This window comes from Ictalurus punctatus, chromosome 1, assembly GCF_001660625.3.
Source record: "Ictalurus punctatus breed USDA103 chromosome 1, Coco_2.0, whole genome shotgun sequence".
NCBI classification, from domain to species: domain Eukaryota; kingdom Metazoa; phylum Chordata; class Actinopteri; order Siluriformes; family Ictaluridae; genus Ictalurus; species Ictalurus punctatus.
In genome coordinates, this window is record NC_030416.2 from 15,813,203 (window position 1) to 15,838,505 (window position 25,303).

At 41.7% G+C, this 25,303-nt stretch overlaps 1 protein-coding gene across 9 annotated transcripts in view; it reads left to right on the top strand.

Moving 5' to 3' along the window:
- Nucleotides 1–213: 213 nt before the first annotated feature.
- ptk2ab (protein tyrosine kinase 2ab) overlaps nt 214–25,303 on the top strand; it is an 80,827-nt gene continuing 55,737 nt past the window's right edge. For 2 of the 9 annotated variants that reach the window (XM_053681778.1, XM_053681781.1), the window contains exons 1-2: nt 3,564–3,691; nt 13,674–13,700. In XM_053681778.1, the coding sequence (XP_053537753.1) occupies nt 3,589–3,691; nt 13,674–13,700 (130 nt within the window). In that variant the 5' untranslated portion in view covers nt 3,564–3,588. Of the gene's footprint in view, nt 396–3,561; nt 3,692–12,857; nt 12,961–13,673; nt 13,701–16,063; nt 16,372–24,040; nt 24,271–25,303 lie in introns of those variants that run through there. The other 7 variants (XM_053681795.1, XM_053681792.1, XM_053681782.1 and 4 more) reach the window with 7 other exon arrangements.

Consider the following 25,303-nt stretch of genomic DNA (forward strand, 5'->3'; position numbering starts at 1 on the left):
TACACTAATGTTTCTGCATACAAAACTGCTACTTATTGGTCAGAGTTTACTTTCGCTGTATTTTTTAAGAGTTGAAGAAAAAAAGCTATCCTGGGAAACACCGCGTTTGGTTTCCACACTGTGGCATGTCCCGCTAGCCGGCTGTGGGCTGCGAGGTCACGCAGCGTCGGTCAGTCAGCCATATTGGCTCCATCAGTGCAGGATGCAGCTGGGCTGAGCTGCTGCGAACAGAGGAGGGAATTTTCTGCTTGTGGAGAGAGCGGAGACCCCCGGACCCCACCGAGATTTTAAAGCAAAACACACCGAGACTTAACGACATTCCACTAGCCGAATAAAACACGCGTTTCAAGCGCAATAACAGCACCGCTCCCCGAATAACGGATGAAAAGGAGACGGTAAGACCGGAGCAGATCCTCTGGAATATCGGTTTCTTATAGCGGTAACTCGCATTGCTGTTAGCCTGTTAGCATCGTGTGAGCCAAACAAGTGAGCTAGCTCATGAAGATAATGCTCTGACAGGGATTGTAGGCTTGTTTCAGAGGTTAAAACGGACTAATTTGCGGTTATATTGCTCAATTCGGGTCCCGTTATGATGTTAAACTGGAGTGGTCATGGATGAGGAAAGGAAGCGAAGCAACCTCAGTCATTCACTTAATGTATTTCTAATAATAATAATAATAAAAAATGCACATACCCACTACTGAATTCATTTGTGTTAAATAACTGTCTTTAGGCTCACAGACATAATCCGGTTTTGTTTGTTTGTATGTAGCAGTGTTTGTTTAGGTGCTCCGTGAGTAGCATATTGCTGGCAGACAGGAGCAACACTGCTGTAGTTCAGACTGGAGGAAACACAACACTGAGCAAAAGTTACCAGACTCTCCTACCTTTTCATTCTCTCACTCCCTGACTCATTCAATCTCACTCCCTGACTCATTCACTCTCTCACTCACTCCCTGACTCATTCACTCTCACTCCCCTCTCACTCCCTGACTCATTCACTCTCACTCCCCTCTCACTCCCTGACTCATTCACTCTCTCACTCACTCCCTGACTCATTCACTCTCTCACTCACTCCCTGACTCATTCGCTCTCTCACTCCCTGACTCACTCACTCTCACTCCCCTCTCACTCCCTGACTCATTCACTCTCACTCCCCTCTCACTCCCTGACTCATTCACTCTCACTCCCCTCTCACTCCCTGACTCATTCACTCTCACTCCCCTCTCACTCCCTGACTCATTCACTCTCTCACTCACTCACTGACTCATTCACTCTCTCACTCACTCCCTGACTCATTCACTCTCACTCCCCTCTCACTCCCTGACTCATTCACTCTCTCACTCACTCCCTGACTCATTCGCTCTCTCACTCCCTGACTCATTCACTCTCACTCCCTGACTCATTCACTCTCTCATTCACTCTCTCACTCCCCTCTCACTCCCTGACTCATTCACTCTCTCACTCACTCACTGACTCATTCACTCTCTCACTCACTCCCTGACTCATTCACTCTCACTCCCCTCTCACTCCCTGACTCATTCACTCTCTCACTCACTCACTGACTCATTCACTCTCTCACTCACTCCCTGACTCATTCACTCTCACTCCCCTCTCACTCCCTGACTCATTCACTCTCTCACTCACTCCCTGACTCATTCGCTCTCTCACTCCCTGACTCATTCACTCTCTCATTCACTCTCTCACTCCCCTCTCACTCCCTAACTCATTCACTCTCTCACTCACTCCCTAACTCATTCACTCTCTCACTCACTCCCTGACTCATTCACTCTCTCACTCCCGACTCATTCACTCTCTCACTCCCCTCTCACTCCCTGACTCATTCACTCTCTCACTCCCTGACTCATTCATTCACTCCCTGACTCATTCGCTCTCTCACTCCCTGACTCATTCATTCACTCCATGACTCATTCATTCACTCCCTGACTCATTCACTCTCTCACTCCCTGACTCATTCTCTCACTTTCTGTAACCACTTTCTCCTGCTCAGGGTCATGGTGGATCCCCAGTCTATCCCAGGAACACTGGGCATGAGGTGGAATACACCCTGGATCAGACTCCAGTCCATCTTAAGGCACCATACACACATATACACACACACACACACACACGCACACACACAGTACGTTTACATGGACATCAATATTCCGTTATTAACCCGATTAAGACAATACTATGATTAAGAAACTACCCTGTAAACAGTGATTATTGATGACCTTAATCCGACTAAATCATACTCAAATTAAACACAAATGTAATTAAGGCATGTGGAGTATTTCTGTTTTAGTCGCATTATGGAAGTGCATTACAGAAATGTACACACCTTAATCACACTATTAACATCATGTGAGAGTTTTCGGTGCATTTTGCGACAGGACACGGTCACACACGGCAGCGCTCAACCCATAACTATACGGTACCATAACGAAGACAAACTGTATGTTGATACGTGAAATTCTGGAGGGAATGTCGGACGGCGCGGCGCGGTGACGTAATGACGTGTGCTGTTAATCGCTCTATGTTCTATAACATGTAACACAGGAACATGAAAGGAGTATTCTAAAAGCGACTCATATAAACACCATAATCACAATATTGTCTTATTCAGAATAAGGTCAATAATTAGATTACTGCTGTCCATGCCAACGTAGTCACACACACAATTACACTCTCGTTAAGGGATAGTTAACCCAGAAATGAAAATTCTGCCATCGGTTACTCTCGACTTAGAAAATATCTTCACTTCTCGTGTCGTGTTGACGCGAGAGCCAACAAAAAATTGCAAGTCCTCCTCTATGACACAATCTGCAGATATTTATTTATTTATTTGTTTATTTATTTATTTATTTATTTATTTATAACAAAGGTTGTGCACAGCATCCCTCTTCCTCTGCTGTAAACAGCGCAGCACTTCCGGGGTGTCGTGAGAATGTGAGCGCGGACGTTCTCGGGACACACTGGGACTCGGACGCACTGCACTGTTTCCAGCAGAGGAAGAGGGAATCTGTACACAACCCGAGTCACGTAGAACAATCCTTTTAACATCTAGGAGACATTTAACCTCGCCAATCCACCTATTGGCATGATTTTAAGTGTGGATTTAAGTTGGGAGGAAACCCAGACAAACCCAAGGAGAACATGCAATACTCCGCACCCGAGCTCAGGATCGAACCACAGCTCCTGGAGCTGTTATAAAGAAGTCTACCAGTTCATGTTGCAACCTCAACATATTTCATCATCATGACTGTCGTCACCTGGTGATCGGCTTTATTTGTTTACCTGCATTAAGGTGTTTTTTAGCGGTAACCTGTGGGAAGTTTAAAGTTTGCTCCATCTAAATAAGAATAACGGTTTATTCCAAATGCTTTCATTAGGCATCAGAGGGAACACACTTTGTTAAGTAAGTAGATATCAAGGTGCTCGTCGTGGCAAGTCATAGCTGGTGTGTGTGTGTGTGTGAGGGAGAGAAAGAAGGAGTGGGAGGTGCCGGTGCATAGAGCTGTATAGGTGTGTGTGTGTAGCAGGAAGCCTTAGGTATGCTGTAATGCCACGAACAGGCCACAGACAATGCAAACAACAAATCACGCTCTAGAGAAAGACTCCTTGTTTCGGCTGGATACATGGGAACACATCATGCAGTTTTGGAGTTTGCTGAGCTGTACCACTGGAGGTATGTCACTTCAGCTGCTTTTGTAAAAGCCGTAGCTGGTGTGGATTGTGCTTTAGTTCAGACCTGGCTGAACAGAGTTAACGTGGCCGCGGGGGCTGGATTTGGTGTAGTAAACAGGATGGTGGTGTCCTTATCTCTGAAGATAAAGGATGAGACAGGAGGCTCCCCCCCCCATGTATCGGCTAGGGAAGGTTTTAAAAGCTATTCTACTAACTAAAGAGGTCTGAGTTTTAAGGAACACAAAGGGCAAGACCAGACGTAGCGTGTACCAGGGTTCCAGCTGAAATGTTGTGATGAATTCCAGGAGACGTACCTTAACACTGAGCTGCTTCAGGCTATAGGTCTGGATTGTCAAAGTACAAATTAACATTCAACATATAGCATTTTCACACAAGTAGTGTAATGTAGTTATATAACAAGTACAGATGCACAGATTAGGTACAGTTTACTAAGTATGATCAGTCCATACAAGAGGAGGTTTTTTTTGGGATTATTGCAGAAAAATGTTTTGATTTTGCTGCACATTTTGTGGAAAACTACTTGTGATGTTTGTTGGTAAATGACATCTTTTAGCTGTACTCATGTGCACCGCGCAAGAATCGAAGACAGCTTTGGCTGAATGCGTGTTGTGACGACGTCACACGACACATCTTGTCCCAAATCTGCGGTAATTTTGAAAGGTCGCAAGCTCCTCCGAGTTTCCTCGATTTTGCGTTAATTTCTGCGATTGTGAAATCCTGGTCTTGTGGGATTTGATTATATTTTGATTCAAGGTGCAGCAATTTGACTTTACATTTATTCTTTACGCATCTCAATCTGTCTTGATATTGGACTTCTGTAGCCTCTGATCATTTCTGTTACCACTGACAATTTGACAATAATGTTTGTTTTTTAGATTGTCATTTGATCAGTTATAAAAATACACTAGGCTTGGTGGATTTTTATTAGGGTTTATCAGCATTCAGAATGATACTCACTATTCACAATGTTAGTCAAATTTCCCCAATTATTACAAATTCAAAAAGGGGAAAAAATCAAGATTGGGATGTTTAAGATCACATGTTCTACTTCTAGTTGATTACAACATAATTTGATAGCCCTGCTCAGTTTTTTTTTTTCACCCCCAGTTTTTTATTTATGTTAAAGCCCAGTTAGGTTTTGTACAATTATGCCCAATCATGTTCTCCTTACTGTCTCCTTACTGACGATATTACATATGTAGCTGCAATCAAACATTTTTCAAGGTATTAAAACATTCTGCTCAGATGAACATGATCCAGCCTGTTTCATTGTGCGGATATGCCAAAGCTAATGAAAAATACATTTCCATGATGTTGAGCTTTCATAGTGAAATAGGCAGAGCTTATTGATCTATTGACCCTAACCCCGATTCCCATTCCATCCAACAAAACAAATCAAAACTGACACTGAAATCTATATAATGAAATGTTTAACTTGGCAAAAACACACATGCAAATAATCTAGTAATTAGTAGGCTTGCTATCTAGCTAGTCATTTGCAGTTCTTGTGCTAGCAGTCTTTTCTTATCCAGTTGGTTCAAGGCTTCAGGAGTTGCTGCTAGGGTTCATCACAGCGCTCATCACAGTTTTTCTCCATTAAGGAGCTTCACTACTGCCCCTACTGCATGTTTGTTCTCAGTTTCCATTGGTGGTTAACAGGATTTGAGTCACTAGTGAGTCACTGGTGTACACTATCAGTCACTAACAGTTAGTACGTTTACATAGACAACAATATTCCGATATTAACCCCATTAAGACAATACTTCACGTTGGACATCGGACGGCGTGGCGTGGGGACGTAATGGGGTATGCCGTTAATCGATCTATTTTCTATAACATGTAAAACATGAAAGGAGTATTCTAAAAGCAACTCATGTAAACACCTTAATCACAATATTGTCTTATTCAGAATAAGGTCAATAATTAGATTACTGCTGTCCATGTAAACATAGTCAATGATGTCCAGACCTGGTCAATAAAATCTCCAACCTGCCCCTACTGTCCTAAAATTTGCTTAAGAATGATGAATTTGTGACTTTCTCACATGATTTTGGCTTGATTATGTCTAACTACCCCAGGGCAGACAGGGACAGACCTGGCTCTATAATCGTAACGTAAGAAATCCTGTAGTGTGACTGCAGCATTAGGGGGTGTCCTGATATGAAAAGGTAGTACACACATGCCTGCATCATACTATACGATTTTGAGATAAACTGCAACAGAGAAGTCATTATATTGATTCTATACTATGCACTAGAGCTGCAACAACTAATAGATAATAATCGATTATAAAAATCGTTGTGAATGGATTTTCATTATCGATTAATTGGTCTGTGCGTCAGGGGGTGTGTCTGTTCCCTACGTTACTTCTGTTCCGAAAACGCGCTTCAGAGAGTAAGTACTAAAGTTGTGTCCCAAATGACGTACTATATACTTACACTATGCAATGTGTACTCTACCGTCTAGCAATTTTTTTACTAACCGGAAGTATAAGCCGTTTCCTAGTCGAGGGCGCACGACTTCATATGCACGTAATGCGACTCTGCTTGCTTTAGCAGATACCCAGAGTCACCGACAGTAACTTTCTTCAGTTTACTGTTTGTCACGTTTACCTTTTATACCCAACATGACCATCAGATGGGGGCGAAATCGTCAAGTGACAGCGGAAATAAATGTGTGGCTTTCAAGTCCTCTAAGGCAGGGGATAATTTTATATTAAATGGCGCAGAGAAGACTGTAACCTGTAAACTTTATAAAGTGGAGCTTGTGTAGCACAGAAGCACGACAGTGATGCACAAGCACAAACCTGTTTATATCCAAAATGCTCCACTGTGTGCAAGGGGTTGGGGAAACTGGTGCCAGGTGCTTAAAAGGTTTCATTTTATTCCAGTTTATTGTCATTATATGTTGTATTTGCGCACTTGCAGTGTGACTTCTGTAGTTTATTATAACAGAAACGATCTGTTAGTAACGAGGCCGTGTTGCTCCTCACTCGCAATGCAGACGTGGTGATAAACAGTGTAGCGCGAGTAAGATCTGTAATGTCTGATTAAAACACTATGATTGAAATTAAAACACAAGTAAAACAATATGTCTAAAGGCAGTGAGTAACAGAAACCACAAGGTGCAGTGAAAGTGAGATTTTACTATTAGTTTAGGACTGTAGTATAATTATGGTTGCTTTTTGCGTATAAATATATATATATATATATATATATATATATATATATATATATACATGTGTGTGTGTGTGTATATATATATATATATATACATGTATATACATGTATATATGTATATGTATATATGTGTGTGTGTGTGTGTGTGAGAGATATAAATTTGATATGAGTGTTATATTTGTAACACTCAGTTTGTGGATTTTATTTTAAATAAACAAAACTGGTACTGAAAGCCCCCCCCCCCCCCCCCCATTTGATTAACCGATTTAATAAAAAAAATTTAATAATTGATTATAGAATATAATCGTTAGTTGCAGTCCTACATAATATAACATTGGACTGCACACTAATATCTTGTGTACATTAGAGACTTGTCTGTCCAGGTTCTGAATTGTTTCTAAAGTTTTGGAGTAAGTGAAGTTAGCTCCAGTGAAGTAAGTGAAATTTGATTTTTCCCTAATAATGAATATTCTGTAAGGGGTTAACCCAGTGGAGTGAGAATATTTGTATTATCATCCTTTTGCTTATTTATGATATTAGTGCAAATGATTTGAACTGACAGGATATTTGAATTGAGCCTTTGTGTTATTCAGCTTTAAGTGAAAGAAAAAAATACAGCCTGAAGGACTAGCATATTAATCTTTATAACTGTAAATAAAGCATCCAAGATGAATTTTCTAATATGATTACAATTACTTTAAATGTTTTCAAATTTGTTGGCCTATTTTCACTTTGGTTAATGGCTTCTTGGATTACACACAATTTCATTTGACTGCCTGCTGATAGTGATGCACTTCTCTAAGAGAGCGATGCAGCGGGGCTTTAGTCCTTTACTCTGTCTTTAGTCCAGCTCTCGGCAGCTTACCGCAGTCATCGCGCTTGTCATCTTGTCGATCACCATCGAGCCAAGCTGAGTCCAGCGTTTGCTGTCTCCACTTCTTCTACAATAGATGATGGATCACCAGTGTCTTGTGACATGGCAAACCTTAATAAAATGTCATGTGGATGCTTAATATTAGTACAAGCCCAGTAGCAATAAAGCTGCAGGAACGATGAGGCAGGATTCAGTCATATCAGCGTTAAACATGTACTGCACAGTTCCAAACCTGATCCTTGAGCTGATTTACACAGTCTTATATCTTCTTCTCATATCTCAGTCAAACACTAATACAATGAATATTTAATACAGATTTAATCATTCTGAGATTCCTGAAGCATTGGCTTATGAAATATGCAGGGGTTGATTAATTGAGACATAAGTGATAAATGTGTATTCTCAGTGTGCGTTCCAGCTTTTGCGTCTTTTTCATTTAATCTTTGAGGGGAGTCTATGTGACGTGCCCAAACATAACCATGTTCAGCTGTCTGTATTGCTGGAATTTAAGAAACTTTTCTCAATTCGATCATTCACGGGGTATTTGTGGCTGAATTAGAATAAGGGTCACCTTCGATGCTGTACTGTGTATATATACTCGTCCTCATTTTAAGATTTGAAAATATTACTCTGAAGGCATTAGAGGAATTTCGTCACATTCCATAGTGTTCGCGCTGACTGAACGGCTGCTGGCTATTGAGACACACACACTGACTTGCTTTCACTTGTTACATTTCTGAAGTGTTCATTTATTTCCCGTTCACGGCACTTCATTTGGTGAGGTATAGAGGAACCAGAACAAACACAATGAGTTGATTTGAACGTTTTTCATTTTATTTAAAGTCGAAAACCTTCAACCAGGGGAGAAGACATGACATTTCTGAGCTGCTGCGAGTCACCCCTGGCGCTCCTGTAATAATAATTCACAGTAATTCACACTTGGAGCTGACAGACTGGAATTGGCAGGAGTTTTAAAACGCATGCATCATTGTGCCAGAAACGAAATATGTCCAAAATGTTTTGTAGAGCTTCACACAGAGCAGCAGGCATCGCAGCACAGAAGTCTTTCCCATTTGCTCTTGTTCTGCAGCTAACTAATATTAGCCATATATAAACCCAAACTGTTTAAAAAAGTGTTTGTTTATGTTTCCACCTGAGAAGCCTAATTCTTTGTTGTGGCCCAGTATGAGTTCACAGCCCAGTAGTTGGAAATCTCTGGTATAAACTGACAAATGACACAACGTAAGCTTAGTTGATCATTCTTTGTACACCCTTCAACATAAACAGCTTCTGAGAGAGGAATTTCATTCCGAGTATATAGAGTATACTAGATTAAGTTCTGTACTGAACAGACGTACGTATACGTCACATTCGACTAATTAATACACTTCTCCTGTCCTCATTAGTGGATATAAAAAGTCTACACACCCCAGTTAAAGTGGCAGGTTTTTGTGAAGTAAAATAAATAAATAATTAAACTAGGATAAATCATAACTTTTTCCACCGTCATTGTGAAATTATAATGTATTCAAATGAAGTGAAAAATAATCAAACATTTTAAGGCAGAGGTTCGCAACTAAAGCCCCCCCAAGCCTTCCCTATCATGTGGCACACCCCATCCCCCCCAAATATCGGAGGAGAACAGGTATAATGATTATCAGTCGTATATAATATCTATCTATCTATCTATCTATAACCTCTATAATCTCTTTTTGATAGATAGATAGAGATTTTTTTTGCTTTTGCGTTTTTTTTTTTCATTTACTTTTTTAATTACTTTTCATAACTTTTTTTTTTATGTTTTTGATTTTTTAACTAACTTTTATAAAACTATATAACGGACAGATATGGAACATGAATGATATAAAATGTTTCTGAACACTATAATTTCTTTGAACAAGTGAAATAGGCTGTAATAACATGGACTATTTTACATGTAGCCTAAAACATGTTGCGTCACATTCGTCTTGCATTCTAAAAAACATTGGCATATGAATGATGTAAATTGGGAGGAAGGGCGCGTCTTGTTATCCATGACATTGTTGAATCTCCGGCTCTCAGACACTCACTGAACAGAGCGGAGGCAGAGAGAGGTGTGAGCGCAGCGGGAAAGCAAGACTTCGCGCTTGCAGGACAGTACTGGCCACATTTGGAAGGTTGCTATGGTTTGTCTAAAAAGTCGCTAGACGTTTTTTAGTTTTTTTTTTTGGCAAAAGAAAAGTCGCTAAAGGGGTCTGAAAAGTCACTAAGTTGGCAACACTTTGCACTGACAGCAGGCTGCACATAAAAAGCAGGCTAAGCTCCGCCTCTCCCCAGCAAAAAGAAAACACTGAGGGAGAGGGAACGCAGGGTTTTTCCATTTATGCACATTCTATTTGAAAAGCAATAAAACACAGAGAGTACCCAAATGATGTCCTGTCTGTTTTTTTCTTGAAAAAATTCACGCCCCCTTCCAATCACTCCACACCCCTCCATGGGGGCAGGCCCCCCTGGTTGAGAACCACTGTTTTAAGGAAATATTGGCAAAAAAAAAAAAAGTTACAATAACCTGGTTGCATAAGTGTGCACACCATTTTATAATTGGGAATGTGGCTGTGTTGAATGAACCAATCACATTCGGTCTCATGCTCAAAAGTAATTATCATACAGCTGTCATCAATGAAATTATTCTGATTAACCTCAAATAATTATTATTCTGATTAACCAGTCCTACAGCGTGGGTTGTTCATTGTTCCCTGAAATCTCTACTCTCACAGCTTTAATTCAAACCTGTGTTTAGTTCTTATTTAACCACAGTTTTGGAAAAATGAAAGAAATGGAAGCAAAACTGTCCTGGGTTTAACCCCAGTATTAAAAAAAAAACCCAAAGGCAACAGCGTTATATGTACACATTTACATTTTGACTACTGGCATCTCATTCAAAATGTTGCCACACAATAACCACAAGCTGGTGTGAATGCAGGATGTAAATACAAATACACTATGTGGCCAAAAGTTTGTGGACACCTGACCATCACTAAACTGTTGCCACAAAGTTGGAAGCCCACAATTGTCTATTATGTATTTGTATGCTGTAAGATTAAGATTTCCCTACACTGGAACTAAGAGGACCAAATGTTTCAGCATGACAATGCCTCTGTGCACAAAGCGAGCTCCATGAAGACATGGATTGCCCAGGGTGGAGTGGAAGAACTGCACAGAGTCCTGACTTCAACCACACTGAACACCTTTGGGATGAACTGGAACGCAGACTGCACCCCAGGCCTCCTCACCTGAAGTAAGCGCATGAGCTCATTAATGTGCTCTTGTGGCTGAATGGACAAATCCTCACAGCCACTTTACAAAACCTAGTGGACAGCCTTCCCAGAAGAGTGGAGGTTGTTGTAAGAGAGAAGGGGAAGCAACTTTGGAATGGGATTTTTTCAAAAAGCACATTTGGGTGTGATAGTCAGATGTCCACATAAAAGTTATACAAGGTATACGTATATAAATCGTTTGTCAATGTTTCTTAAGGGTTTATTATATAATGAAGGGGTCTTCGCTTACACAAAAGGCTTCTGCTGGTACCCCTTTGTACAGGGACATACTCTGTTGTAGGGTACTCTGCATCGAATTGTTAAGGAAGAACCCTTCGAATGTAGCTAGGATTTGGCAGTTCTTAATGTCAGGTGTGCTGTATGGCACCTTTGCCTTTTGCTGCTGTAGAACGCAGATCAGTCAGCCATGGTGTGATACGAAACCCAATCATCTATTCACTCTCACGGTCAAGGCGTTCTGATAGAGAATGATCTCTAGAGATAATGATGTTCAATTCTGCAGACTTTTTAAAGGTCAGTGCGTCCATATATAAATGTTTGTAGGAATTGTAAAAGGCCGTTGAAGACCGCCTTGAAAAAGGCGGTTGCTAACAAATGACTTAACGGGACTATGAAGGTTGTCATGGACATTAAACGTCATTACGGCGAACCGGAAAACTCATTTACTACAGCCGCGTTTATACTGTGTTTATACTCGTGCTCTTGCATAGTATTCCAACTTGTAGATCGATCAATTTATAGTATTTTCCAATTGCAGTGTTTTTTAAATGAAGATTGACAGAGTTGTCAGAAGCGTAGCGGTGGTGACCTTGAAGTGATGTGGTGTAGTTCGTTTATAGCCTAACATTAGCTTTTTACTTCTGCCGATTGCATTTAGTCTTCAAAATTCATAAACATTGTGTTCACTTGTGAAGATTATCTTGCTGAACAAAATGTGTAACAATCATAAACCTTTGTTGGTCACAGAGCTTTTTTTCTGCAATAGTCTAAAATCTAGGAATTTTCGAGGGAACCAGGGTGATGCTAACTTCCGGGTTGGCCTACAAGAAAATGTCATTCCTGTTTATAGCATTCTATAAACAAACGTAGCCTAATTTAAACCACCTACTGCAACCCAGATCAGATCTAAGGATGATTGAGTGATTTTTTTTTTTTTTTAGCTTTATATCTGACTTCTCTCCCCTGCCTGCACTAAAAACAACAAAAAAAGCTGGATTTTTTTAAAAATGTCCTGTAACATCCCATGCACACCTCTAGTCTCAACCAGATGCCCTGTTAACCTTTCCTGCAAGCTTTCTAAAACAAAACAAAAAGAATATACCAGTTATACCAGTGTACCAGTTCTTAACAAATACCTCGTATTTGTTTAGAACTTTCTGTTGATCGTGAGTAATGTTTCTGTATTCAGTTACATCCCTAATAGACACAAACCCCACTGACAAAACCTTTGGTAGGATTACAAAGTCAGTAAAGTAATTACCAGTGTAAGCTGTGTAAATCTTATAACTACGCAGTTGAATGTTCCAGATTGATTTGATGTGTCTTGTCTCTCCACTTGGATTGGTCCTAGCGGGGTTAGAACTCAATTAAAAGTAAATTGCCTTGTGCTAATCTGAGCATTATAGCACTGCCACATGGTTGAATGGATTAAAACACATTGGAAGTTTGTAGTCTGGCAAGCGATTTAAAAAGATCTCCAAATTATCTGACATGCATCATTCCAACGTAAGAAAAATAATTTACAAGTGGCGCAGATTTCAAACGACTTTTTGCTAGTTTGTGCAGGACTGGATGTCCCAGCTAATTCTGCCCAAGAGCAGACCGTCTGATGCAGTAAGAGGTCTCCAAGAACCCCAAAATTTCATCACAGGATCTGCTAGTAAGTCTTGCAGCTGGTGGTGTCAAAGTGCATGCTTCTACAATCAGAAAGAGATTGCACAAATCTGACCTGCATGGGAGGCGAGCCAGGAAAAAGCATTTGCAAGACTACAGTTTGCCAAATAGTTTTGCATATAGACAGACCTTTTGGAATAATGTGCTCTGGACAGACAAATCACATTGTGTGTATATATACATCTCTTTCATGTATAAGTTTGTGTGACACATATACAAGTTTTGAATTTTTTCTATCCTGTTTGCTCTCTTCCTGAGCCTAGATTTGTTCTAGATTAAGGGTGATGCTACTATTAGCCAGTTGCGGTCATGTGTTAAAGAATTTAGTAGTTAGTTGTAATTAAGCCCGCCTCCTGAAAGAGCAGCTAAAATCTCTTTAGGAGGAAAAACCGAACAAAGACAGTTGTTCTACATTAATCTGCTTCATTTAACTAGTGGATTGCTACCTCTGAGCTTGTCTGAGGTATTTTAATATTTCAGTGTTATTTATTTTTGCTGATGCTCTGTTGGCTCTTACAGCTGTGCGAGACCGTACAGCTAGAGGGCTCTCTCTACTCGGACACATGGCCATTCTGTGTTCTGTCACTGCTCCCCGTACACACTCGTGTACACCACACTGCCTTAAATGGATGCTGTGTAGTCTTGGTGTTGTAAAGACTGGTGTGTGACTGGTTTCTTTTTCTCTCCGTTTTGTTGCAGATATTGCCAGGATTTCCTACTACGGAGGTAAGCAAATATCTAAACTATCCCTAAAAGGTTGGAAAGTAATCACTGCATCCATTAACTTGCATTCATAGTTTTCAGCTTCGATGCGTTGACTGAATGTGTACACAGATTCCAGATGGGGAAAGGAGGAGGAACAAGGGGGGCATTTCATACATAGGGAGTTTTTCCATGTGAGGCCGTACTATACCCATAAAGGCCAGTATTGAGCACATAATGGTTTTCCGGGCTGATATTTGAGCCAGTGCAGTTCCTGTGGGAGGGTAGGGTAGCAGGAAATGGAACTATCTGGTCTCTATTGTGGGGATCGAACCTTTACCCTTACAGGGAATTGGCTTTAAGACCAAGGTCATAAAAGAACGAAAAGCAAACATGAGTAGAGTGGGAGATGTTCTTTTATATAACAGGTTGGTAAGTTAGTCTGTACCACAGTGTGGTTGAATTCTCAAATCTGCTATTAAATATAAATATATAAATATTGCGTTGTGCCATATCCCACCACCCCAGCATGTATTATTTTCATATAACAGCATGGTTTAGTATGTTATTTCTTATGTAATGCACACTAGTCAGAGAGGAGAGTGGGAACACCGTTTCATTTCTTTTTCAGCCTTTTTGTAGCCAGGGACACCTTAAGTGTAAATTCAGTCCTGTGGACTCTCTCAGTACAGATGGGAATTTTAAAGAATTTGATGGGAATTTTTAAAAAACATGTACTCACGTTTGTATTTATAAAGCTTTCTATTCCTGAACTCTCCAACGACTGAGCACATTAGCTCCAAGTCGACTTTATTTATCGGACTGCTTGCTTTTTAAGGTTTTTCAATGAATCCCTTTAAAATCAAGTGACCAGGTAAAAGAATTATTAGTATAAGAACTCTAAATGTGCATACTTTGAGAATGGTTGTTGGTGGTTGTGGAAAAAGCCCTCCTGGCTGTTTTTCACTGACCGCTGGGGGTGTCCCCTGGACTGCACTCTGAGAATCATCGATATATAATTCATCAATTAGTTTATCTGCCTTGATCACCTTTTCATCTCTGCCAATGTGTGCGTGGAAAGGTCAGCATGAGCGTCCTCTCATTTCAGGCCTCATATTAAAGTTTATGGAAAGCTGCATAATAATAATGTTCTTGGTAGTACTTCCCATGTAGATCTTTGTAAGAGCGATGCACTATAATTGCTCTGTAGTCCTTTAAAAATCCACTTTGAAGGAGTATCATTTAGTGGAGAGCCTTTGTGATTTGCCGTGATTACCACAAAAGCTTCGACCGACTTCCTTTCTTTGTAAGGGGCTTGTTGACATTCCATCTGCATTACCGGGGTGATCAACAATGAATTGTTAAGCAAATAAAGATTAGCAAGTGATTTAGCATTTAACTGTCTTTAATGCTACACCACTGTTATGGTGTATATAGTACCTTACAGAACCAAGCCAAAGATTTAAGCTTCTTCAATGCAATCCTACTGACTGTACTCACTAATGATATAAACCTATTAACAAATTCATACATAGGTCAAAGTAAATTAAATAAAGCATAAAATAAAGCATGCAATAAGTGACATGCATCGTTTCAGGTTCCTGCTGCTACCCGGAGCAATAAAGTGTATCGAGCCATAACCTTTCGGGAAAAGGGGAACACGCTACATATAAAATGTGAAATATTTGCTATTGCATTAACATGAAAAGTCCAGTAGTATTCAGACAGTGATCGCTGACTCGTTATGAACATACAAATTATGCAAATAAACAAATTAGCCTATAATAATAGAATGAGATATCATGTTTAAGGGTAGTTTCTTTAAATTTCGTGTTTGGATGTCATTGTGCTGATGCGTGTTGAAGTGCGCTCATCAAACCTGATCTGCAGCCACTGAGCTTGATCATGTGCTGTTTGCAAACATTCTGACTGAGCGAATAGCAAAAGAGTTTGCTGAAAACAATTAGCATATTGGTTAGGTAGCTCCTCCCCTTTCCCCAGCTGCCCTGATTTGATTCACGCATTCTCTGTCTCTCGCTCCCCACCCCTCCCTTTCTGACCGGCTCTGTTCCTCGCTCTTCCTCTAACCAAGTCGAGCACAAATGCTCACACGGCTCACTCTCACACACACACACACACACGCTCACACTGCAGCGTTGCTTTCCGTTTCATTCTGGATGTCAACTCTGCAATAGAAGGTGTCCTCCAGGAGCCTGCATTTCATCGCTTGAGGATTTCTATTCCAGTCTCTGAATTAGTTTTTAAAGTATCACCTGTCTATTTTTGGATTTCTCCATAAAGCTCTGTTGGCTTCACCGGAGCGGTACGCACGTAGTGATATAGACGGCTCGGTTTGTGTACCTCAAGCAGTATTGATTTCTTTCTCGGGCATCCTAGTCTCACTACACCTGCTGGGATTATTCTGCGCCAGCGTCGATCAGGGTTACTCGGTTAACCACATCTCCCCACCGTGCCGCTGGCAAAACAGAGGTCATAGAGGGCCAAGGTGGGCCCGGGCGGCCCCCCGCTCCCCATGTGTGTGAGAGGGAGCCGCAGAGCCGCTGGGCCTGGGAGAGAGAACCAGGCGGAGGAGCAGGAGGAAGAGGCGAGCGTATGGAGAGCAGCGGATGCAGCCCCTTTCCCCTGTGCTGGGCTCGCAGAGCCTGCGTCTATTCCTACACATCTCCTCTACCAAGTATGTCACCTACATACAATAGTGCTCTAGCTGTAAGATCTGAAGCAGTGTCACGGAGCTTGTTTAAGCATGTAACTGTGATTCGTTTGACACATCTTATAATCGAATATCTCTAAAGACAGTGTTTTTAGTGTTTTAGTGTTTTCTTATTTATTCATTTTCGTTTTTGTAAAATGAACCCAAGGACATTTTCAGAAGATTTTACAGTTACCCAGAAATGCCATGCCATTTTCAAAGTGAGCATCTGCTTTTTGGGCCAGAAGAAGGTGGCCTGATTGTTAAGCATTTCTGGAGAAAATGGTTCACACCCATTTAGTGATGCCCCCCTACTAATACTGCCCAATGTAGGTCGTTACACTCAGAGCTAGTGTAATAAGATGATATGTAGGACTAATAAATGAACTGATTGAAAGTGCAAGACAACGTAGGTGTGCAACGTGTAGTGTGTCTTACATAGTGGCTGCTTAACCTCATTAAACTGTGTGTGTAATGAGCAGAGAGAAGCTGAGCTCATCTCTGAGATTTAGCAGTAGCCATTCACAGAACTGCTTCATTACTTCGGTAGTGATGTGTTTGAGACGTTTTCGAGATGAATGTAGGTTATTAGCTCACTGATGAATATTCGATGGTTATCAAATATGAAGGACGCCCCAACAGCACTCATCCAGTCGTACTTTTTAATCCCATCAGTATGGCTAGAGTAGGGTTGGAGGGATTTCTTTATTCTTAGTATTAATGAATATTTCAGTTGTTTCTTGTAAGTGTGTGCATCACAGCTGTGTGACAGTTTGTGTAGGACTGTTCAGACTTTCAACAAAGTTCGTGAGTGACTGTGACATAGTTTTTTTTTTTTTTTTGTGTCACTATCATTTCCATAAAGCCATTTCCCTGGAACCATCTGGGCAAGTTGCCTTTGGATTTACACTTTAGGACTCACTGGAAAGGCGTTCGGAGATGACCGCTGTACTCGTGCCACTGGGAGGGACGATGTACTGTAGAACATGGAGAAGGTGCACAGTGATGCCCAGGTAGCAGCAGCAGTACAAACTTCAGAGGACAACTGCTCCAAGTAATACCCACTCTACGGCTGTGTCCGAATATCCTTACTACCCTACTATACAGTAGGAGGATAAATACTATACAATGGAGTAGCATGTCCGAATTCTCAGCATTCACAAAACTGTAGACGAGAATTATCCGGATGACCTACTGCTTCCGGCCAAGATTCTGCAGTATGGGAGCAGTGCACACTGCGCTATCCCATAAGGCAACGGGACTGGTGCGGAAGAGCTGTCAGAATAAAAAATGGCGGAAGGCAGTGCGTCCTCTCTTTTTGTTTTGTATGACAGTGTCAACTTGGTGAATGTAGTATGTGCGGATTGTACTCGTACTATACACGTATACTGATTGATGTTCGAGCAGTAGGTACTGAATTGAATGCTGTAGGTACTGTCGCAGTACACATTTTCAGACGCAGTCTTCATAGAGTGACATTTCAGGGTAGGGACCGGGTATCCCCCCTGCCTTTAGGCCATGGTCCATCAGTCAGTGCGCCAGTATCTGCTCAGTCAGATGAGCTACTTGTGTCTTCTCTTCTTAGTAGGTAAATAGTTGTTCTGATGATTTGTGCCATCTGGTCCAGATAGTGCTGAAGGGCATGTAGGGCACAACAAGGACTGCTTAGGAGGTTCCCACTCATGGAACATGGCAAGGTCAATCAGCTGGTTAACAAAAATAGTTGAAAGCCTGGGTTGGACCACATGGCCACTCGTTTGCCCACCAACACATTCAAGGCACATTTATCACAGGCGGCTGTGGCTTAGGTGGTAGAGCGGGTTGTCCACTAATCGTAGGGTTGGCGATTCCCAGCCCATATGACGCCACATGAAGTGTCCTTGGGCAAGACACTGAACCCCAAGTTGCTCACGATAAGTAAGTAAGCATCTTGCATGACAGCTCTGCTACCACTGGTGTGAATGTGTGTGTGAGTTGGTGAATGAGACACACTGTAAAGCGCTTTGGATAAAAGCGCTATATAAGTGCAGACCATATACCATTCATCACCAAGGCATGCAGTTCTCCCACTTTTTTCTGATGTTGTTGCTAGCAAAAAGAAAGTCTTTAGAGCTGGTGATTTCAGCACCATATACAGTGAGGGGAAAAAGTATTTGATCCCCTGCTGATTTTGTACGTTTGCCCACTGACAAAGGAATGATCAGTCTATAATATTAATGGTAGATTTATTTGAACAGTGAGAGACAGAATAACAACGAGAAAATCCAGAAAAACGCATGTCAAAAATGTTATAAATTGATTTGCATTTTAATGAGGGAAATAAGTATTTGACCCCTCTGCAAAACATGACTTATTACTTGGTGGCAAAACCCTTGTTGGCAATCACAGAGGTCAGACGTTTCTTGTAGTTGGCCACCAGGTTTGCACACATCTCAGGAGGGATTTTGTCCCACTCCTCTTTGCAGATCTTCTCCAAGTCATTAAGGTTTCGAGGCTGACGTTTGGCAACTCGAACCTTCAGCTCCCTCCACAGATTTTCTATGGGATTAAGGTCTGGAGACTGGCTAGGCCACTCCAGGACCTTAATGTGCTTCTTCTTGAGCCACTCCTTTGTTGCCTTGGCCGTGTGTTTTGGGTCATTGTCATTCTGGAATACCCATCCATGACCCATTTTCAATGCCCTGGCTGAGGGAAGGAGGTTTTCACCCAAGATTTGACGGTACATGGCCCCGTCCATCGTCCCTTTGATGCGGTGAAGTTGTCCTGTCCCCTCAGCAGAAAAACACCCCCAAAGCATAATGTTTCCACCTCCATGTTTGACGATGGGGATGGTGTTCTTGGGGTCATAGGCAGCATTGCTCCTCCTCCAAACACGGCGAGTTGAGTTGATGCCAAAGAGCTCCATTTTGGTCTCATCTGACCTCAACACTTTCACCCAGTTGTCCTCTGAATCATTCAGATGTTCATTGGCAAACTTCAGACGGGCATGTATATGTGCTTTCATGAGCAGGGGGACCTTGTGGGCGCTGCAGGATTTCAGTCCTTCACGGCGTAGTGTGTTACCAATTGTTTTCTTGGTGACTATAGTCCCAGCTGATTTGAGATCATTGACAAGATCCTCCCGTGTAGTTCTGGGCTGATTCCTCACTGTTCCCATGATCATTGCAACTCCACGAGGTGAGATCTTGCATGGAGCCCCAGGCCGAGGGAGATTGACAGTTCTTTTGTGTTTCTTCCATTTGCGAATAATCGCACCAACTGTTGTCACCTTCTCACCAAGCTGTTTGGCAATGGTCTTGTAGCCCATTCCAGACTTGTGTAGGTCTACAATCTTGTCCCTGACATCCTTGGAGAGCTCTTTGGTCTTGGCCATGGTGGAGAGTTTGGAATCTGATTGATTGATTGCTTCTGTGGACAGGTGTCTTTTATACAGGTAACGAGCTGAGATTAGGAGCACTCCCTTTAAGAGTGTGCTCCTAATCTCAGCTCGTTACCTGTATAAAAGACACCTGGGAGACAGAAATCTTTCTGATTGAGAGGGGGTCAAATACTTATTTCCCTCATTAAAATGCAAATCAATTTATAACATTTTTGACGTGCGTTTTTCTGGATTTTCTTGTTGTTATTCTGTCTCTCACTGTTCAAATAAATCTACCATTAAAATTATAGACTGATCATTTCTTTGTCAGTGGGCAAACGTACAGAATCAGCAGGGGATCAAATACTTCTTTCCCTCACTGCAAAAGCTTAAGATACTCCAGTAGAATGGTGAGATCCCACATTGAGCCCCTGGAGAAGCATGCACTGCAAAAATCATAGTCAAATTTATCTACTATTTCCTATTATTAAGTTTACAATAAACCAAATATAAGATTATTAATCGTATATCGAGAGCTTTACTTGTTCTTATTCTATTGGCAGATAATTTTGCTTTATTCTAGAAATAAATGTTTAAAATTAGCAAAATTATCTGCCAATAGAACAAGACTATTTCTGGCTTGAAATTAGTAAAAAATAAAAAAAAGTATAGAATAGGTTTCAACCTTAAAATAGGTTTAATAATCCTATAGGGAATAATAAGGAAGGCTAGTATTGGAGCTAGTTCCCTAGGAACTGCACAGTGCAGCAGATGATGTAGTGCACACCATTTGCAGAACCACCTGAGAGCATACAAGGTCCTTGTGTTTGGCAGTGTCTCCTGGACTGCTGAGCAGCAGTCCTCAACCTGCACTTCACTCCAAGTGGCCAGAACCCACAGATTCAGGTAACCTGTCCAAGGGTGCTGGTCTAAACCTGCGGGCTGAGCTGGACAGGACGGTTCACAAGAGAGGGCCTATAATGGTTTCTACAAACTGTCTTTTTAAATTCTTGATTTTCCAAATGCCATATCCACACTGATAAACTGCTATAAATCCACAATACGTACGCCATTAGTATCTTATTTCCTGAACGTATTTGTGCGTGTTCTTTCTAAGCTCACGTGACCAAATATGCAAACTGTCTCAATGAAGCTTGTGTAAACATTGCAGAAGTCAACAAAAGTTCAAATGCCTTCTCTGTAGTGTTGGATTGGCCTGTTCACAGCGGGCTTACATTTTCAATGACATAGTTAGAGGGTGTGGTACTTTCCGCTTCACTTTGTGTGTATTTATCTGACAATTTTTTGTACATATTTTCATTCAAGGATGAAGTGCAGCTTTTGTGGATTGGGAAAAGAGTGAAACACCGTTCGAGTGATTGTGGTTTTGTCTTGTTCTGGGTAGAATGCTCATTAGGAGTGTGAAGTTCCTGGATGACCTTTATTCAAAGAATACACATGGGATGGCTCCAGATCTGTCTACTTTCCTGCTGTTTGATAAGACCAGGCATTCTGTTATAGTAGCACAGTAATGAGAGAAAAATTGGGGTAACAAAAGTATAAACAACACACTGCAGGAAATTCAAAGTCTAAACCACCGGTAGAAAATTCATTATTTTTTATATAGGCTTGATGCAGAAACCTGAGTGTATGCAAGTTTCTGTCAAGGCACCACTGCTCATAGGCTGAGAGGGAGAGGGGGGTGGATCCTGGGCTGATTGACAGTCATTGAGAAAAAGAGAAAGAGGAAACTGCCGGGTTTTTTTTGCTCCAGAGACTTCCAGTTGTCATGCCTCCTTTCATGGTGGAGTCCCATACATTGCTTCATGGTGAAAAAAGAAGCATCCCATCCCTCCTTCTGCCATTACCTGGTGAAAGGAACAGGTTTCTGAGTTAAAGCTTTTAATGCCGACGGGTAGCTTTTAAAAGCTGTTCAGCAGGATATATGCAGTTCTTAGGGGGAAAAACAACCAACCAAACAAAACATAATCTGTGTTGTCAGATCGTTTTAATATACACAAGCAGGAACTTGAATTTCATTGTATGTATTCAGAGACAAGTCTCCACCATCTTGGTTTCAGGTTGACTTCAATATCCTCACAGTATGAGCAGTCCTTCACTCATCAACTGAAATCTCAACGAGGGTATAATCTCTGTCAGTCATTCTTTCATTCCATAATGCTTTCAACTGGAATAATGTAAGCCTGTGAATGATGAAGGAAACTGGAGGCAGGATATACTGGATGTTTTGATGTCCTGGATGTTTTGAGGTGGGCCACCACTGATAAGAAATTATTTGGGTAATAGTGAACCCTTCTCAGGGGGTACGTGGGCTTAGAGGTTAGCATGTGTACCTCAAACCTCATGGCTTGGGGGTTCGGTTCCTGCCTCCTCCCTGCGTTGCGCATGAGATTGCTTGCATTGTAGTCTCATTGGCATCTCTAAATTGTCCAAGGTGTGTCCATACTTTGAGTGTGCGTGCGATTGTGCCCTGTGATGGGTTGACACCCTGTCCAGGATGTCCCCTGCTTTGTTCCCCAAGTGCCCTGGGACAGGCTCCAGATTCCCCACGAGGAAAAAAAGGTCTGCAGTTCTTTGCCATCGTGACTCAGGAATATTGAGATCTTTTGTTAGAGCATTGAGCCGTGCCTATCAGGCAGCAGGGTTCTGTCAATAATCTTTAAAGCAGGGTCTGAAAGCCAGCGCCATGGTTACCAGAAACAGTAACACAGTAATAACTCCATCATTAATCTACTGGTTAAGCTGGACTGTAATGGCGATGGCCACATAGCAGCTGTGTAGATAGCTTAGATTTGTTCATAACATGGCGACAGAGCGCTGGCCGTCGGAATTTTAACAGGATAAAGTATACGATGGCGAGATGGCTGATGATCTCTAAAATTACTGATATTCGAATGCGTTTCTTCATAAAATGATAGTTTAATCCAAAAGCTTACCTTGAACAACAAACCCTCTCGGTTGGCACAGATGTGCAGTTGCGTCACAGACACCATGGCTTTTGCCCCACTCTCGCCTCCTCGCTTCATTTCGATGTACATTTTGAGTAATGTCTTCTATATTAGCCTCCTCGCTTATGTTACGCTCGGGTTCAAATTGTAAAGGCTGAAGACATGTTCGTATCGCAGGAGAATCAAGACCGTTGCAACCATTTGACGTCACTACCCAGGATGCATTGCGATGTAAACAGCAGTGGCGGCCTACGAGTGGCAAGGATTTTTATTATTTTAAAGTGATATCTAGATTGTTTTTGTATAACAGATTTATATAGTGGACGTCAGCGTTAATCGAATAAGCCATACATGTCTTCATAGTCGGGGTTCCCTTTAAGTGAGCGGGCATTAGTTAGGGTTATTGTGGGCAGAGGAAAACAGCTGCCTCGTCGTTTAAGTCTATTCTGAATTCCACCTTTAGTACCTCTCTTTTTCCTTTTCCTGCATGTTGTTTGTGGAGAATAGATGATCTCGAGAGAAGGTCTCGGCAGAACTTTCAGTTTGTATCGAAGACTCAGTAAATCCTCACGGCCGTAAATCATCTTACTCATTAGTCCGCCGTTTCTCCTCGTGCTTCGGTGTGTTCCTCCAGGTACTCCAGTTTCCTCCACCAGTCCAAAAACCGACATTGTAGGCTGATTGGCATTTTCAGATGGTCCATAACGTGGGAATGTGTGTGTGATTGTGCCCTGCAATGGGTTGGCACCTCATCCAGGTTGTCCCCCACCTTGGGCCCCGAGTTTCCTGGGATAGGCTCCAGGAAACCTGGACCCGTGTAGGATAAGCGGTACGGAAAATGGATGGATTTCATATGGTTTACTCCGATATATACTTTTTGAAAAAAAACTGTACATGTGGAAAATATAGAATCATGTCGGCAGTGGCTTTATCAAGCACTTGTAGTGTAGTGTAACTCAACAAATTAGTGAATTTAAAGGCATTTGAAAAATTCGGGTTGTTGTTGGCATTCTGGCTCAAGAATCAGACTGTAAAGTTACATTTACAGTCTCGCTGCTTAAAAAGAATGCTGGCAGATGTTGTAGAGCCCTACACAGGTATTGACGCAGAGACAACTATTGCTGTATGTGCAGCCTCTTCAGGCTAAACACTGCTCAGGAAGGGGAGTGTGTGCTCCCTGTCTCTGTGGGGATGTACAGACAGGAACTGGATATCCATAGTGACTCGCTGAAGCTTCACTCTGCCAAAGTGCATTGTGATAAGCAGGACGTGACGTCACAGTAAAGGAAATACGGAAATGTTTGCCTGTGTGTGTTTTTAAAAAGTGTGGGACTGTGTGTGTGTGCGTGTGTGCATGTGTGTTTCAGTGGCAGACGATTAGTTTAGGAAAGACTAGTTCAAAATTAACTCGTGCTAATAGTGTTTGTGTGCGCAGTGAGGTAGATGTGTACTCTGAGATTTAGGAGTTTGCCCGAGTGTTTGCGTGTTCACGTTACCGTTGTCCTGCAATGGTCAGCGCAGCTCTGGCGTGTACCTGCTGTCCTTTCATCAGAAAAGGTAAGGAAAGGACTGCAAGCTAAAAGACGGACATAATCTGCGCTCAGTTTCGTGATTTTTCTGGTGGCTTTAATCTTCACTTGGTATTTCACTTTCTGTGTTTCATAGCAATTAACAGTGGGGCTGTTTGATATTAGTTTGGGACGCGATTTTCTATTTGTGTTGTCAATATTAAACAATACGTTTTATTTGCAACATATTTTGCCATTTTATTAAAAACTAAAAAAACAACAACATTTGTTTGTATAATACAGCATATTCTTGAAATGTATGATGTAGTTAGGTTTCATAGCAGCATCCTTTACGTTCTCAGGGAATTACTAATCCAGTATCACCTCATCCTCTTTTTTTCAATCCTTTTTTTTCCCCCTCAATTCAAACCTTCCAATTCGCACCCACCAGCCAGCTTTCCCCTGTCATAGGACAGCTACAAACCAGGGAGGGAGGAGACATGTGAAGCCAGCCAATCATGTTTTTTTTTTTTTGTTTTTTTTTTTAAACTGCTACTCATGCTGCATCACAGAGCAGCATAAAACTCAGAGTAAAGTGCTTTCTGCACTCCTACACATTCATGACCTGAACGGACGCCCGTGATTGGCAGATGTCGCTGTGATTGACAGGGAAGAGAGTAATGTCATCCCTCCCACTTTGAGAGCAAAGCCGAATTTGCTCCCATGGCTCCCGGCCATTTCATTTCGATTTGCCATGTCATCCAAAGATAGGTCTCGTGATCTCCAGATAAGGGGCGGACTTACACTAGGTAATGATAGGCAACCGCCTTGGGCCCCCATAATCCCAGGGGCCCCCCAAAAATACAAATGATATATATTTTTAATTATTAATGCTAAATAACATATGGTGAAAATGTAAATATCAGCAATAGAATACATTTCAATGGGACCCCATTCCTATATTTTGCCTAGGGCCTCCCAAATCACTAAACCTGCCCCTGCTCCAGATGTACTGTCTATCCACTTGCTAAGCCTAAGCTTCCATTTTAACAAGCGTTTCAGTTCAACTGTTGGACTAATTA